Source organism: Brassica napus, chromosome A2, assembly GCF_020379485.1.
Source record: "Brassica napus cultivar Da-Ae chromosome A2, Da-Ae, whole genome shotgun sequence".
NCBI lineage: Eukaryota > Viridiplantae > Streptophyta > Magnoliopsida > Brassicales > Brassicaceae > Brassica > Brassica napus.
The window spans coordinates 3351628-3366867 of record NC_063435.1 but is presented as its reverse complement, the minus strand read 5'-3'; the positions used below and the strand labels follow the sequence as shown (position 1 = coordinate 3366867).

The window sequence follows — 15240 nt, the reverse complement described above, 5'->3', positions numbered from 1 at the left end:
GGATAGCTTGGAATCACCAGGCAAATGCGATTCCAAAAGAAGTAGCAAATGGAATCGCAAGGAGAGCGGACGATTCTGTGTTGGAACCGTGATTTTCGTACGTTGGAGGCGATCGAACAAAAGTGCCTTAGTTACTTTTATTTGGGTTTTTATTTCTTGTTCTATTTGTTCGCCAAGAACAACCACAACCTCTTTTATATATATATATATATATATATATAATTTATAGAAATGAGTGTTAGAATACTAAATTATAAGAAGCTCATACATATAAAAAAGCAATCGAAGTTCATATTCTTACGTATATGTTTTAGTGATGACAAAAACTGAAGTATACAATATAGCCAGCTAACTGACATCTACCTGCAATATTAAATATAGCCAGCTAAGTAGTAATGATTTGTAAATAGTATAGATACATACCCTCAAAAATCTCAATTGTAATATCGACCTAATTAGTGACGTAGTGTTATATCATTCAAACAACATATTAACACTAAAATATATATATATATATATATATATACGCCCGACTTCTTGGCAACTCTAAGTGAAATTCCTGAAGATAGTTGAGAACTTTATTTTATAGTCAATGAAAATTCATGGAAATTTTTTTCTTACAATTTTTTTTTAACGGAAGTTGGTATAGTACACGACCAGATGGAGGGTATTCTTTGTTTCAAAGCAAGAAACATCAAAACCAATACTATGTTCACACGTAAATTAGTTTGACATTTGTAAAGTTTAACAACTTGTTTTTAAATCAATTTAATTTAGAATCCTGAAAGCCTCTCTCGTTTTCCTGGTTAGCGCGGGAGCTTTAAATCATAGGTTCAAAGACGATTGTTAATGATGATACTGCTAAGTCTTTTCTTAAAAATTCTGTTACGGAATTATTATGAAATTCATGTATTCATAATAATATGGTTAAATGCATTGGTAATAATATTTTTATTTTGGAAATATATAAATTAAATATTTTTTAATCTGTACTATAAATCTAAAACAACAAGTAAAATAAAACCGAGATAGTATATATTATAAACACTCAATGTTGCAGAGAAGAATACACGTCTCTGAGATTTAATTACTCTTTAATTATCTACAAATTTTCATATACATGAATATTCCCTTTGATTTACTACTCCTCTTTTTACTAAACAAATCATTAATCTGATTCATTTGATTCCACCTGATACCAAACATTAAAATCAATAGAAAATCATCGCATTTTAGTCGACATGATCGGCAGCAGCAACATACAAAATATTTTTGGTTTGGGGATGACGTATCATAAGAGAAATAAAATATATATTATCCTCCTACTTTCACATGCAAAACGAGTTCTACATTCTACTTTGGTTTCACGTATCTTATAATTCAACGAACATGATATTTTTGATCATATGTTATTATTATTATAATTTAGACAAATATACGGTCAGGCGTCTTCGCTAGGCGACGTGGACCATGGCGCCATATCCATTGGGTAACTTCCCAGCACCCTGAGGAATGACGTGTACTCCTGCACCTCCGATAGCGCGTTTTGCGCACGCGCCTCCGCCATCGACGCTTCGAAATCAACGTAGAACGTGTACTCGAACTGCTTCGCTGTTCCGACGCCTCCGTCCCCGACGACTCTCACGGGGCAGTTCTGGTGCGGCCGCGACTCGATCTTCGTCAGGCTGATGTTCCGAAACGCGAACGCGGAGAGCACTTTGAAGAGGACGCTGGTTCCTTCGCGCTCCTGAGCGGCGAAGACGATGCTCGTTTTGAAAGGACGATCCGTGCGGGGGATGATTGGATCACGCGCCAGCATCAGGAAGCGCGTGACGTTCCCCGCGTCGTCCTGGATCCCGTCGGCGAGGATCTGGAGCCCGTAGAGCTCCGCCGCTCTCGCGCTCGCCACAGCCGCCGTGTCGCGGAGGTTGTTCGCCGCGATGTACTCCGCCGCCGCGGCTGTGTCGTGAAACGCCTCGATCGCGGCTTTGGGAGTGAGTTTGTTGAGCGATCCTTCGGTCTGAGCCAAGGCCTGGGGGTGCGAGATCACGCGCCTGACGCAATCCGGACGAACTCCGGGGAGAGCGAGGAGGCAGTGGTGGACAGGGATCTGAACCTCTCCGACGATGTGGAGACGGTGACGGAGGAGGAGGTCGTAGTTTCTGTGGATCGAACCGCCGAGAGAGTTCTCAACGGGGAGGACGGCGCGATCGGCGATCCAGAGCTCCACCGCCTGAAACGCGACGTCGAATTGATCACACGGAATGGCTTCAGACTTCGGGTAAGCTTTTCCGGCGGCGGCTTCGGAATACGCGCCGGGAACTCCTTGATACGCCACGCGGAGGGTGGATCCGTGAGACGGCGCCGGAGAGAGATCTGTATTCGTTAACGGCTGAATCAATCCAGGCTTGCCGTTCTGAGTGTTGGACGGAACGAGGCTGAGATTAACGGAGTCGTTGCTGTGGCCGTTAACGGCAGCTACTTGATCGGCTAAGGAACCGGTGATGGAGCTGGAGTTCTCAGCGGAAGCCACTTTGCTTGCTAAGATGGCGCATGAGCTCTGCCAATCAGCTCGGCTCGAGCCGACACCATTAGGGAAGCTAAACGACTCAGACTTGTAGCTGCAACGAACAGACGCGCGGTTTCTGTTTACGTGAGAGTAACGCGCAATTTTAGCCGTTAGATTCGTTTGAATCATGGGTTTGAGATCACAGGAGAAGGTAGGTGAAACAGCTTGCATGATTCTGAGTCGAATTTTGTGGTAAGACGGAAATTAAAAAATATTAAGATGACTGCGTATTTGAAATACAGTACAAAGCTAAGCTTGGAGTTCTATTGTTGATAAGAGAACCTTGCAAGCTGAGAGATAATGGTGGAGGAGGAAGATATTTATATACTGAGAGAGAGAGAAGTAGTAGATGGATTTTCCAAGAGAAAGTCTTTGAGGGTAATTCCGTCAGATCATTCACCTACCACATTCATTTGATTTTCCTCGCCAATATTTTTGTTTTTATTCTTTTTATATTATACTATAGTTTTATGAGACAATTAGAAGATGTGTAAATATGTCTTTGATTTTTTGTTACGAAAAATGGTTAATACCCGGTACGTGTTAACCAATGGAGGCTCCAAAGTCCAAATATTCGTTGCTGCTAAGCAGGAGTAAAGATCATTCATAACAAAATAATGCGATTTAGAATATGGATAAACGTACATATGTGTCAGTTTTACGATTGTGTTTCATTTCAAATGCTAATGTTCTTTCGAGATTTTCTTATGTTTTCAAGTTTCTTTTTATAGTTATGATTTTTTTTATCCTTAACAAAAGTAACTATGAGAATATATTATGAAGGGTCGTGTATTAGTATCAAGCAAGTGAACAAACATGTGGTGGTGTGATCTAGTGGTTTAAAAGATTTTCTTTCGTTCAAGTCTTGAAGAGAACAATCGAGTTTGGTCATATATGTAATCCCCAAATAATTTTGTCTTTCTCTATTTGGTCATTGTAAACGATTAGGTACTATATGATCAGAAAAAAACGATTAGGTACTAAAAGTTATGTGTGTATGGTGTATGAGTTCTTTCTTTTTAGAATAACAATAGTACGAGGAAGCATTTAGCATAATTAGTTATGTTGCTATTCTATACCAAACAAACTATAAATGTTTTTATTAATAATATTACATGATATTTAAAATGATTAGAAGGATACTAATCCAAGAAGAAAAAAAGAAAAACGTAGATTTTGGGATTTTTGGCGCACACAGTTATATGGTTTTGACATTCTAGAATGAGTGGAAAAAAATGCACAATGACACTTCGCTGTCGATAAACTCTAGCCACATTCTGGGTCTGCCACCGTTCTCCAACAAATCTTTGAGATTTTTCAAGTTTAGATACTTTATTATAACTGTAAGACTTTTTCCTCTTTATTTTTAGGTTTCACATAATTAATAGTGGCCTCTAACACAATAAGTTAATAGTTAGATGGGTTAACATACGTGGTCAAAAATTGTATAAAAACATAATTGTTTTCTTTACAAAGTTATAGAATATTAGCATCTGAAATTAGATCAAACCTTGTGTGCACCTTTCAAGGAAAGCGCATGAGTTAGACGACAATCCAACTCGAGCTACCACAGACACACAAACAGATTAGCTAGTGAGACATATTTGTAGGTTTATATTTAATTTAATGTTTTCTCACAAGAAAACGCCTAGACATACAAAAAGTATAGTACTAAGATATGTTTGTGGATATAGATTATCTTAATATATAGTCTATATTTCTAACTCATTAGAATGTGTACTAATCACACATCCTATTTTTAGAATTCGTAGCAATGCAATCTCTCTGATTAACTTTTATCTTCTGATGTTTATCTTAAGCCCCAAAAAGATATTGGAATTCTCATATATTACTAGGTTTAAGTTAGCACACTTTAATTGATGATATAAAAAACATTCTAAATCAAGGAAAAATAATGTATATATATATATATATACACATATATATATATATATATATGAAAATTGCAATGCAAATATATTGGTATTTAAGACATATTTTACCATAAATGAGTTAAAACTAATGTATAAGGATTTATCCCCATGTGATTTTCCTAATTAGTTATATTTTTTAAGTATATGTGAACTTCCAAACTATCAAACAGATTTATGTTTCCCACATAAGTGGTTGATCTATTATCAGTTTACTCGTTATTTATAGTTACAATCATTTACATGAATATGAAAATGTTAAGTTTTATGTCTAATTCAGTTCACCTACCGCATTCATCTGATTTTCCTCCCCAATATTTTTGTTTTTATTCTTTTTATATTATATAGTTTTATGAGACAATTAGAAGATGTGTAAATATGAGACAATTTGATTTTCCTATTGCTCATACTACCACTAATGCTGCTCTAATACATGTTAATGTAAGAAATTATTAGAGTGGGGGAAATAAAAGAATCACTAACAGCTCCAATATGCCATGATTATGTAAGACTTCTGTCATATATTTGTTTCTTCTCTTAATATAAGTTACATATGTGTGTAAAATGTGATGTGACCTCATGTTCTAAAAGCGACGCCTGGCTTCTATAAGTTCCTATTCATTTTTTTTGTCAACTATTCATTTTTTCTTAAGCAAGAAAACATATATATTCATGATGAAAACTAATAAAAAATAATTAAAACATTTTGGCCGTAAAAGTAAATCGATGGGGTTGTTGAAACCTTGTTTATTCATATATTTGTGAAGGTTTGATATGGCAAAGTTGGTGAAAACCCAAGTGGGACTAAATTAACATTGTACCTAAGCATGTTGAATTGATTCTTTCTACATTTCTTTCATCTCTGTAGAGTCTTGATTAACGTCTAGAAAACTTTATTACGTTTGTTCTCAATCATGATTGGTGACTCTTTTACCTTTTTTTTTTAATAGGATCCATCTCACACCAATTAAATTTCCTTTTCCTGCCATATCAAAAAGAGAACGGAAAGTTTGTCTGAATCCACCAATCATATCTATTTATTATTTATCTAAACCTATTTACGTATATTTTCTAACACTATAGCATATCAATTAGTATGATCTGAGAGAACAAAAAGAGATGTTGGGAATTCAATCAGCTTGATATAAAAATAAAAATGTTCAGTTTAACAGATTTTTCTTTTTGAACTTTAATTTAACAGAAGTAATACAAATTAGTGTGTGTTTTAGCATATAACTTATTGTTTGCATATGCATATGCAAATCTTGAATATGGAAGAGCTATATACAGGCTATATATATTTTGATCGAACCCTGAATCCAAGCGAAACGATTCACTTTTCTGAAGGCTTTGATTTCAATAATGCTATTCTCAAATCAACAGGTTTAGGTTCGCTTCGGTTTCAAAACTCAAAACGAAGCATAACAACATCTTTCTCTAAACTATTTATTTAGAATCATCTTAATATATGAGTTTTCGATGTAAAAAAAAAATCATCCATTTTTGTTAAGAGTATATTGTATTCACCGCACACTAAACCAAACAGAACCAAAGTCAAACCACCAGTCCCATTTGGTATATTTTATCCTGACCTAAACAAAATATGTGTACTTTTGACCCCCTTTGTTTTGTTGACAAAATTGACTTCACATAAAAACAGAAGATGCACGTGGTACATGTTCACGTTAGAATCTGAAGATTTTACGTCTTTGCATAATCAAGAAAGTAACAAACAAGTACCACCCCAGTAAGACGGCTCCTGATGACGCGTTTTATTTTCAACCATTTCGTATGTTTTTCTTTTGGTGTTTCTTTTTTCCTTTTTTTTTTTTTGTAACTGTGTTTCTTCTTTCCTTGCATCTTCTTAGTTAGCTTAGATGGTACAGCTTTGTTTTATCACATATAGCGTATAAATAACAGGAAAATTATGGTCCGTATGTTTTAGTTCTTTTTTATCCGTACTACAAACGACCACTTTATTGCTTCCGATTAGCCGATGTTATAGTCTCACAAGCTAAAACCAAAATATACAAACACCTGACATTGTTAGGTCAACCAGCTGCATATCCAAATGGTAAAATACTACAGGTTTGATCAATTGGAATAAACGCAACACAAAGAGCATTGACATATCCAATCTAACATGTTATGTTCTTTAATTTAAGGTCATAATCAATGGTTTAGAAACTCCGTAACTTCTCAATTTTTTTAATATTTTAAAATAAGGACCATTCAAAGATTGATAAATATTAGTAGACTTTCTCAAATTCTTATGAAAGTCCTGAAAGAAATACATTCTCCCTTTTTCCTTCATTTTTTTCTATTTTCTATTGTTTTTAACAAAAAAGGAACTATTTGAGAAACTCATGTTATAAATTATGGATTGTACCCCCACCAAAATTTTTTTGGTAAAAGTAAACAAAAATATTAAAACATAGTATTTATGGGTTTTTATACTTTGTATTTCATGGAGTTTCAGTCTTCGACCAACCCTTTAAACCAAAAACATTTTTTTGCATAAACATATATGCTAGGTTATTGGATTTTAGATTTGGCGGTCTGAGATAACCATAATCAAACCGGGTACCCATTTATTCTGATAAAAAAATCGAGCTTACGCGCGAAAAGGAGAGACATTAATTGAAAAGCCGGTACTGAAAGTCTGTTTCTCATTTCTTCTTCTCAAAAGAAAATTAAAAAAAAAAACAAAATAAAAATGATATCTCTACCACACATTACAGCGATTTCACCCAACCGGTCTCTCCTCCACTCATTTAACCGGCCGGTTTACACTCGCCGCCATGACCAACGCAAAGAGAGGACGACGATGTCTTCATCATCATCGTCCCCGACGACGGCGAAGCGAGTGGTCCTCGTGAGGCACGGGCAGAGCACGTGGAACGAAGAAGGGAGGATCCAAGGGAGCTCCGACTTCTCCGTCTTGACGACCAAAGGCGAGTCTCAAGCCGACATTTCTCGCCAGATGCTCGTCGAAGACTCCTTCGACGTCTGCTTCACCAGGTTCGTTGATTTAAGAATGACGTTCTTGAATCGATTCAAGATCTAAATACGTTTTTGAGTTTTCGTTTGTTTTAGTCCGTTGAAGAGATCAAAGAAAACAGCTGAGATCATTTGGGGAAGTCGAGAAGCTGAGATGATATTCGATTACGATCTTAGAGAAATCGATCTTTACTCTTTTCAAGTTAAGTATATATATATATATGTTTTTTCATTGCTTCTTTTTTAACTCTTGTGTTCTGTCTGGTTATTAACACTAGGGTCTACTTAAGAAAGAAGGTAAAGAAAAGTTTGGTGAAGCCTTTGGGCAATGGCAAGAAGATCCTGCGAACTTCGTAATCGATGGACATTATCCTGTAAGAGAGTTGTGGTCACGTGCTCGAAGCTGCTGGAACGGTGTTCTTGCTCATGAGAGCAACTCTGTTCTTGTTGTTGCTCATAATGCTGTTAACCAGGCTCTTGTGTCTACCGCCATTGGTGAGTCCTCTTGTCTTCCTTAAAAGTAAATATATTGTTTTTTTTGTTTCTTTTTAAAGTTTTTGGTCTTTGGTTTTATATGACAGGTCTTGGAACAGAGTATTTTAGGAGGCTGTTGCAGAGCAATTGCGGTGTAAGTGTGCTGGATTTTATACCGAGAGCTGACGGTGGATCTCCTCATGTGTGTCTTAATCGACTTAATCAGGCAAGCTTACGCTAATGTTCTTTTTTCGTTAAAACATATGTTTGGCTTTGACAGTTAGAGCCGGTCCTGAGATTTCCAGAGCTATAGACAATTTAGTAAGAGTTTATAAATTTTTTTTTTTTCAAATTTGGGAATCTATATATATATGTAATTTTTCTTTAAAATTTTGGGGTCATATGCGAATGCTTTATTAGCCTATGCTCAGGACATTGACTTATAATAATCATAGTTAGTTGAAGTTATACTTACTTTATTTGTAGTACAAATGCAGACACCTAGTTCCCCTCTAGCTGGTCGAAGTTCTGGTGGGAGGAAAGCTAGTAAGCAGATCATACTTGTATGCCATGGTCAGAGTGATAACGAGGTAAAAAGTTGTATTGCTTAAGCTTAAAAAACGTTGGAGGCTTTGGATCAGAGTTTTATGTAGTTATTAACCAACCAGTCACTTTGACTAGCAGGCTAGTACTAATGATCAGCCAATGAACATGCTTGGGTTGATACAGGTAACAAACAACATATGAATACGTGGAGAGCAATTGTAAAAAAAAAAGTTGCTCTTTGATCATATGTACTTTTTGACTCCTTCAGTCGCAGAAAACCGCAGAGCTTCTTCTTGATCTAAGGGTTACTTCAATAGTTTGTAGCTCTTCGACAGCCTCCATTGAGACTGCTAAAGTAATATCCCAGGTAAGTTATAAATCCCTCAAGTTCTTAATAAACTTAAACTTTAAGAAATGCATTTTTGTGGAATCTAGTTCTGTCAACAGTTTAAAGAGTTTAACAGGTACAAGAAGCTGCGGTTTCTTTGGGTGTAGATAGTGTACCTCGCTATGTAAACACGAAACAAATGAATGAGCTTGATGTGGAGGACATCCAACCTGGTTGGCTAAGTCAGTTGGACGAAGAAACAGTTTCAGCGCTGTGGAACAGATCCGAGAAAGCCTGGGAATCACTCTTAGAGGACCTATCAAACACAGGAGATGCCATGGTGGTGGTTGATTCCCCAATGGCTCACATATCACTCATAGCACAATGCCTTAACCTCGATAAAAAATGTCTCGGGTTGTTCCACCTAGACGCAGGCAGCATTAGCGTCATAGATTTTCCGGATGGTCCTAGCGAAAAAGGAGTGATCCGTTGCACGAACTACACTGCTCATCTTGGAAGATGGTCTGTCCCAATCACAAGATCTGTCTGAAGAGTGAACAGTTTTTTTGTATCTTACAAGTTTTAGTCACTTATTATTACATAAAAACAGTTTGTAAAATTCTACAGCACCCTCACTTACAAGTCCTTTTTTTTTATATAAAAAAAGGTGACCGGAAACCCAATCAGTATAAATAGTACTTCCAAACTAAAACTGAATCCGAATAATAGAGTGTCTAGTAAACACTTATTTACCACTAGACTCTTACAGGTCTTTTTAGTGGTCCATAAACTTCGATTTGGCAAGTGCTAGATCGCCACGACAACGCAAGGAGGTCCCTTAAGACGGAATCTTCTTCTAGCACATAGCCTCTCCAACGCAAAACAAGTTTCTTGAGGAACACAGAGTTTTCTGCAAAGTACTTTGCTAGTTTCATTCCAACAAGCTCTGCCTTGCAACAACATTTTATCTCTACAAACTCAAGCGACAACAACAAACACTGAGGCACGGCCCAGGCTGTTATTTGTTCTGTAATGATCGTAGGACGAGTCAAGTCCTAAAAAAACACATAAAAATTGAAATGAATAATATTACTTGAAAACTCTATCTAGAGCTGGTGCAAGCAGCAAGTTATTACCAAGACAATAGAGTTTAGATTCGGGCAGCTTTCAAGAAGCGCTGGCAGCATCTCCACGTCTACTAAACAAACTTTTGCTTCCAAATAGGACAGGTCGCAAAACTGAGGCAACGGTTCAACTTTCATGCAGAAATATATTAACTGCTTACATTAAACAAAAGAAGAAAAGACTATGAGTTGACCACTTTATGAATGAACACAAATCAACTTGAAGAAGCAAAAACAAATGTTTACGGTTTGTATATTGATTATGTGAATTGTTGAATTTACAATCCTTTAGACCCGTATTTACTAGTGCACAGAGCAAAATGTCGTTAAGTAGCACGATATAAACATACCTTCATAATAGTCTCAGAGATGACCAGATCCTTAACTCTCGAGATACAACTGAAAAAACTGCGAGCCACTTGTTGATTTGAGAAGACAACTCCACCAGAATAGTATGACATATAACGAACACCACCAAGATGAACCTTAACTGATGGACTGATGAAACTGCTTAGAATTTGACACTTGGATACATCATCATTGAAGTTCAGATACTTGAGTCTAGGTGAATCAATGTAAATCCCCAAGATCTCTCTATCAAAATAGTGATACAGCATGTGGCCGTCACCAGGTTCGAATCCTAGAGTAAGACTGGTCACTGTCTGAGAATGAACTCGTAGAACCTTTACATTATCATCATCCTTTCTAACGATACTCAAATCTTCAAGAACAGGGCAGGAAGAGATAAAGAACTGAAGAAACGCCTCATGAGGATATACGTTTTGTTCTAAACGCATAGTCTTGAGACGAGGTAAGGAGACGGACTCAGAACCAACTAACAATACTCTATGGAGTCTTAAGTAAAGGAGACTCTCACAGAGATAGAGGCTTAAGGGTACCGCTTCCAAGAACTCACGCTTCACAAGAATACACTCAACGTCAAGATGCTTAACTTTATGCCTAGCTACATGATCTATCCAACGAGTGACACAACACTGATCATCATCATAGTCTTTTCGTATAACAAGCTCGAGGTTGTGTAAGCATGAGTTTTCTTCCCTATACAGATCTAAAGACTTGTCGAGAAAACTTACAAAGGAATTGTAATCTGGGAAGTCGTGAGAGGCTAAACGCAAACTCGGAACCAAAAGCCAAAGAGTTTTCCACCTAGTGGATAGAACGCTAGTTCTGACAGCTTCTTTTGTCGGAAGACATGAGAGCATCTGAGATATCAAAGAGTCTGGTAAGTTGCTTATTATATCCCTTCTTGAAGGCAATTCTTGGCATGCTTCTTTCTCCTTCTCTTTACTTTCCTCCATGGAGTTCTAAGGCATAGGAGGAGAGGGAAGAAGTTGATATCACTTGATGGGTTTTAGGGGGTTGTGGTTTGGGAGATCATGTGGCCAGAGAGAGAGATGAAGTCTACGCGGAGACTTCCCTCAGTGTCATTTGAAAATGAAACATGTTGACCAGTTGACTATAATAAATAACAATAAAGTTAAATGATACCTTCAAATTTATTGCTACAAGTTTCAAACTTCCAACAAAACCATGTTCTTGTTATGACCAAAGCTCACAAAGACCTATGATAACATAGTTCAACGACAATCAAAACACAAGTACAGTCTACACTACAAGTCTTTTTAGCGTCTCGCAGACACAGAGGCTTATGGGCATCACTTCCAAACGCTTACGAGAGACGTAAAGATACTCGACATCAAGATGTTTTAGTTTACGCCTAGGCCTAGCCACAAAGTCTACCCACCACGTGACGCAAGACTTATCGTTCTTACGTTTCAGAATCTTTAGCTTGAGCTTGCGCAAGCAAGACTTCTCTAGGAACCTATCCCCGAAACCCGAAAATGCATTGTAGTCTGGAAACTCGGAAGAGTTCAAATCCAACTCGGAGACCAGAAGCCAGAGAGTTTCCCACCTATGGGACAAAACACTAGTCTTAACAGCTTCTTTTGTCGGAAGATAAAAGAGTATCTGAGACATCAGAGGGTCGGGTAATTTGCTTATCATATCTTCTCTTGCAGGACGTTCGTAGCACATTCTCTTAGCTTTACTCTCCTCCATCATGAGAACCCGCTCCACAGTCATGCTCTCTGGTGACCTTTGGTTTCCCCGATGGAGAAGAATCGGTGTGCTCATTGTTTTGTTTTAGTTAGTTGGGCCAAAAGGCCATTAACGGTTTTTTAGAAAACGTTATACAGTTACTAATTATTAACACACACAAAAAAAATTTTGTTCAGTTTAATAATCATCAATTATGGAAGGAAAAATCTAGTTAAATGTCTTATCTTTGTAATTTTTGTCACCAGATTCGCCTCTAATAAATCATCTGTTTCAACCTTTTAGTTTAAAGTTTGTAACTTTTTCAAATAAATCCCGTATTAGAAAAAGATTACTCAGATTAGTGAAAATATAATATTATTCTTTTCACTTGAAGAATACGCCCTCAAGAAATTAATAATTATTCTTATTATTACGAACCGGAAATAAAGGAATCAAACCAAAACGTACATAACCAACCGAAACATAACTGAAACAGCTTACAAACACGATTCAATTTTAAAAAGAGATTAATACAGTAACTAACAAGTACTAACAAGATCATGAGATTCACGGTGGTACAACAACGGGAGATTTGACGGCGGCGACGGTGAAGTCAAGAATCACGATCTTTTCGATAACGGCGGTGAAAGCGGCTGAGAACTCAACGTGAAGAGGATGTTTTGTGAAAGAAACGTAAGCATCTTTGTTCTCAAAAGTCATCGAGAATGCATGAGTGAATCCTTGTCTAAGCATCTCGTGACTCTCCTTATCTTCTCCCCTATATTATCATCAATAGCGTAGGGTTCATTAATTGGATATCTCAAAAAGTTATATTTTCTTGATTCAAAAAATAAAATAAAATAAACAACGAACCATTCAAAAGATTTGACAGAATCAATTTGAGAAACAAGATTTTCTGAGCCCTTCAAGATCTCATCAACCTTAGCATCTTCCTTAAACTTCACAACCACCAAGTGCTTAAACTCTGAAGCCGCCATTAATATTCACTCTTCGTGGAAGGAGCTTATTATGTAGAGGTGGATATTCCTATGTATATATATAGTATAGGCACGTATGAAAGCGTACGTGTGTGAACAATAATGCTTTCTGATGTGCTAGATTTCATTGTACAAACTTCTGACATTACCCATGTGACTATTTGTTTCTGAAATAAATTATTATTTTTTTGTTGGTTTTCATTTGTATTTTTCGAATTGGTATTCGATAACTTGCATGTTTTGTCACCTTACAATTTGTATTTCAAACATCTCGTTTTTGTCAAAAAAACATCTCGTACGAATTTGTATGGCATGAATAGTTTTTTTTTTAATGCTAATTGTATTTGGTCCAATGTATGTGTTCTTATTCACAATAGAAGTTAATATTAGAGTATATATAGTTGGTTTGGTTAGTTAAAACCGTTTGTACCGGATGGTTTACTTTTTTTTGTATAAACTCTCTGTACATCGTCATTCACAATTAACAGAAACAATTATAATTTCCAGATTCTCTTGTGTTCATCTTCCTCATGAGAGCTTTGGTTTCTGTTCAACATCAAACTTCAATTCCTCTAATAGTTAACTTGTTTAGCTGTGACGCATAGCTAGGTACTAGGTAGGGCGATCATTCTCATTGAAATGCCCTACAATATGCGTACTCACAAGAACTGAAAATAACCACACATTTTTGATCAAAAAAAAACCCACACATTTTTGTTTGTGTATAATTTTTTCCATATCCATAATACATGCATGTATTCGATCAACTTTCTACAGGTTTGGGTTTAGAAATATGAATAATAAGAACATTAGTGAGTTTTTCTTTTTGAGAACAAGAACATGAGTGTGTTTGTTTTAATTTCCTACCAAAACCGATATATATCAAACCAAAAGAATGCTTGTTCGATTTTGGATATTGCAAAAAAAGAAGTAAAATGAACCAAACCAAAATCATACCAAAGCGGATTCAGCTGGCTTGGTAATCTCTTCCGTTTCAACTTGGATTTGAATACGTTTATCACTCAAACCTAATAAAAGGTTAGCCGATATCTTTCTTTCGTTTGGAACAAGATCCGAAAGAAATCGAAAATCCAATCGAAAGAGAAACGTGGTGCACGGATTAGTGTCAGCTCAATGTCTTTTATTTATGAACCACTTTAATAAAAAGTTTTATTCAGCCAGACCATTTTTCCATAGAGTTTCTTAAGCTTTTTTTTTCATCTTCTTCTCAAGTCACATGAAACCTGGACCCATCAATTTATTTTCTTCATTATTTCTACAAAATACATGATTAAAGCAGCATGTGGCCATGCTCTTAAAGCAATTCCCACCGAAAATGACATCCTATCGACCCCTTGCCTAACATTATTGGTACTATTTAAAGAGAAACAAAACGTGGAGGAGATTGCAAATGGAATGTCGAGTTCAAAATTTATTATTCTTAATAACATTTTTAGTATGCTTAAGATTTGTATGTTTTACCTCATGGGTAGAGCTTAGGTGAGCATGTGAAGTTTCTATAGTGGATTTGAGAAAGTATTTTCTTTAAATCTGGCCATATTTGAACATCTAAAGATCTCTGTATTATTTAGGTTATGCATTGTCAAAAAAAAAAGCTTATGCTAATTAATAACATATTCTTATGAATTACTAATTTAGTTTAGCTTTTTTTTTACATGGTTAACTATATCACAAAAACTTCCGAAGCGTACTCCTTCAAACACTAATTGAATATGTGGTTAAGAGGAATACAGCTTTGGAAAGAGACAACCGTGGCTAGCATCGAACCTCCCACAAATTTGGCTATCTGGTAATAGCTGAATAATACACCATCACCTATGCACGTATCACCCCCCACTTAATTTTTGGCGACACTGACGATCCTAAACGAACTTTCGATATTCGTTTGATGAGATTGAAGTATCTAGGCCTCTTCTGTTACATGCAAACTATATATATAATTCCCTCATCCATATTTGTAGGCGGTCAGACCTTTTCTTGATTTGACATGTTCAAGCTTTTCATTCCTTAGTGATTAGAAAAAAATAACCGTTCAGATGAGAGTTCTTGAATATCGGTGGTTCTCGATGAATGTTGTTAACAAGGAAGATGAACTTAATAACCCTGGGATTTGGATCACTAATAGTATAAAATCCAACTTCAGATTACCATTCAAGAGTCATAAATAAGAAGTTTGTAAACGAAAATCCCA

At 36.3% G+C, this 15240-nt stretch overlaps 5 protein-coding genes across 6 annotated transcripts; 1 reads left to right on the top strand and 4 right to left on the bottom strand.

Annotated features, from left to right (window-relative positions):
* Positions 1-1291: 1291 nt before the first annotated feature.
* Positions 1292-3086, bottom strand: LOC106384611 (arogenate dehydratase 5, chloroplastic-like). Its single transcript, XM_013824553.3, has one exon. It carries the CDS (start codon positions 2738-2740, stop codon positions 1442-1444), a length of 1299 nt encoding a protein of 432 aa, XP_013680007.2. The 5' UTR covers positions 2741-3086; the 3' UTR covers positions 1292-1441.
* Positions 3087-7153: 4067 nt separating this feature from the next.
* LOC106384628 (probable 2-carboxy-D-arabinitol-1-phosphatase) lies at positions 7154-9526 on the top strand. 2 transcript variants are annotated; one of them, XM_013824567.3, is made up of 8 exons: positions 7154-7521; positions 7597-7702; positions 7779-7995; positions 8082-8200; positions 8472-8564; positions 8656-8703; positions 8789-8887; positions 8985-9526. In XM_013824567.3, exons 1-8 carry the CDS (start codon positions 7217-7219, stop codon positions 9396-9398), a joined length of 1401 nt encoding a protein of 466 aa, XP_013680021.2. In that variant the 5' UTR covers positions 7154-7216; the 3' UTR covers positions 9399-9526. The 2 variants fall into 2 exon arrangements, with proteins under 2 accessions (XP_013680021.2, XP_013680026.2); XM_013824572.3 differs by having other exon boundaries at positions 7155-7521; positions 8659-8703.
* On the bottom strand, positions 9508-11386 carry LOC106384620 (FBD-associated F-box protein At5g44490-like). Its single transcript, XM_013824562.3, has 3 exons — positions 10323-11386; positions 9985-10125; positions 9508-9903 (listed from the first exon to the last, which is right to left on the bottom strand). Exons 1-3 carry the CDS (start codon positions 11289-11291, stop codon positions 9604-9606), a joined length of 1410 nt encoding a protein of 469 aa, XP_013680016.2. The 5' UTR covers positions 11292-11386; the 3' UTR covers positions 9508-9603.
* A 79-nt stretch (positions 11387-11465) lies between these two features.
* Positions 11466-12113, bottom strand: LOC106384642 (putative F-box/FBD/LRR-repeat protein At5g22610). Its single transcript, XM_048749823.1, has one exon. The coding sequence runs from the start codon at positions 12073-12075 to the stop codon at positions 11599-11601; it is 477 nt and encodes a 158-aa protein (XP_048605780.1). The 5' UTR covers positions 12076-12113; the 3' UTR covers positions 11466-11598.
* Positions 12114-12438: 325 nt separating this feature from the next.
* Positions 12439-13164, bottom strand: LOC106443313 (stress-response A/B barrel domain-containing protein At5g22580-like). The gene is made up of 2 exons (XM_013884885.3): positions 12904-13164; positions 12439-12808 (listed from the first exon to the last, which is right to left on the bottom strand). The coding sequence occupies exons 1-2, from the start codon at positions 13026-13028 to the stop codon at positions 12598-12600; spliced, it is 336 nt and encodes a 111-aa protein (XP_013740339.2). The 5' UTR covers positions 13029-13164; the 3' UTR covers positions 12439-12597.
* Between the last annotated feature and the right edge of the window lie 2076 nt (positions 13165-15240).

Bases quoted from the DNA above. Each gene is read 5' to 3' on its own strand.
- LOC106384611 (XM_013824553.3), bottom strand. From the start codon at position 2,740: ATGCAAGCTGTTTCACCTACCTTCTCCTGTGATCTCAAACCCATGATT.
- LOC106384620 (XM_013824562.3), bottom strand. From the start codon at position 11,291: ATGGAGGAAAGTAAAGAGAAGGAGAAAGAAGCATGCCAAGAATTGCCT. The intron at 10,126-10,322 runs GTATGTTTATAT...TAATGTAAGCAG, and splicing joins TCTCTGAGACTATTATGAAG to TTAATATATTTCTGCATGAA. The intron at 9,904-9,984 runs GTAATAACTTGC...GTGTTTTTTTAG, and splicing joins ATCTAAACTCTATTGTCTTG to GACTTGACTCGTCCTACGAT.
- LOC106384642 (XM_048749823.1), bottom strand. From the start codon at position 12,075: ATGACTGTGGAGCGGGTTCTCATGATGGAGGAGAGTAAAGCTAAGAGA.
- LOC106384628 (XM_013824567.3), top strand. From the start codon at position 7,217: ATGATATCTCTACCACACATTACAGCGATTTCACCCAACCGGTCTCTC. The intron at 8,704-8,788 runs GTAACAAACAAC...TGACTCCTTCAG, and splicing joins ACATGCTTGGGTTGATACAG to TCGCAGAAAACCGCAGAGCT. The intron at 8,888-8,984 runs GTAAGTTATAAA...AGAGTTTAACAG, and splicing joins CTGCTAAAGTAATATCCCAG to GTACAAGAAGCTGCGGTTTC.
- LOC106443313 (XM_013884885.3), bottom strand. From the start codon at position 13,028: ATGGCGGCTTCAGAGTTTAAGCACTTGGTGGTTGTGAAGTTTAAGGAA. The intron at 12,809-12,903 runs GTTCGTTGTTTA...ATGATAATATAG, and splicing joins TCTGTCAAATCTTTTGAATG to GGGAGAAGATAAGGAGAGTC.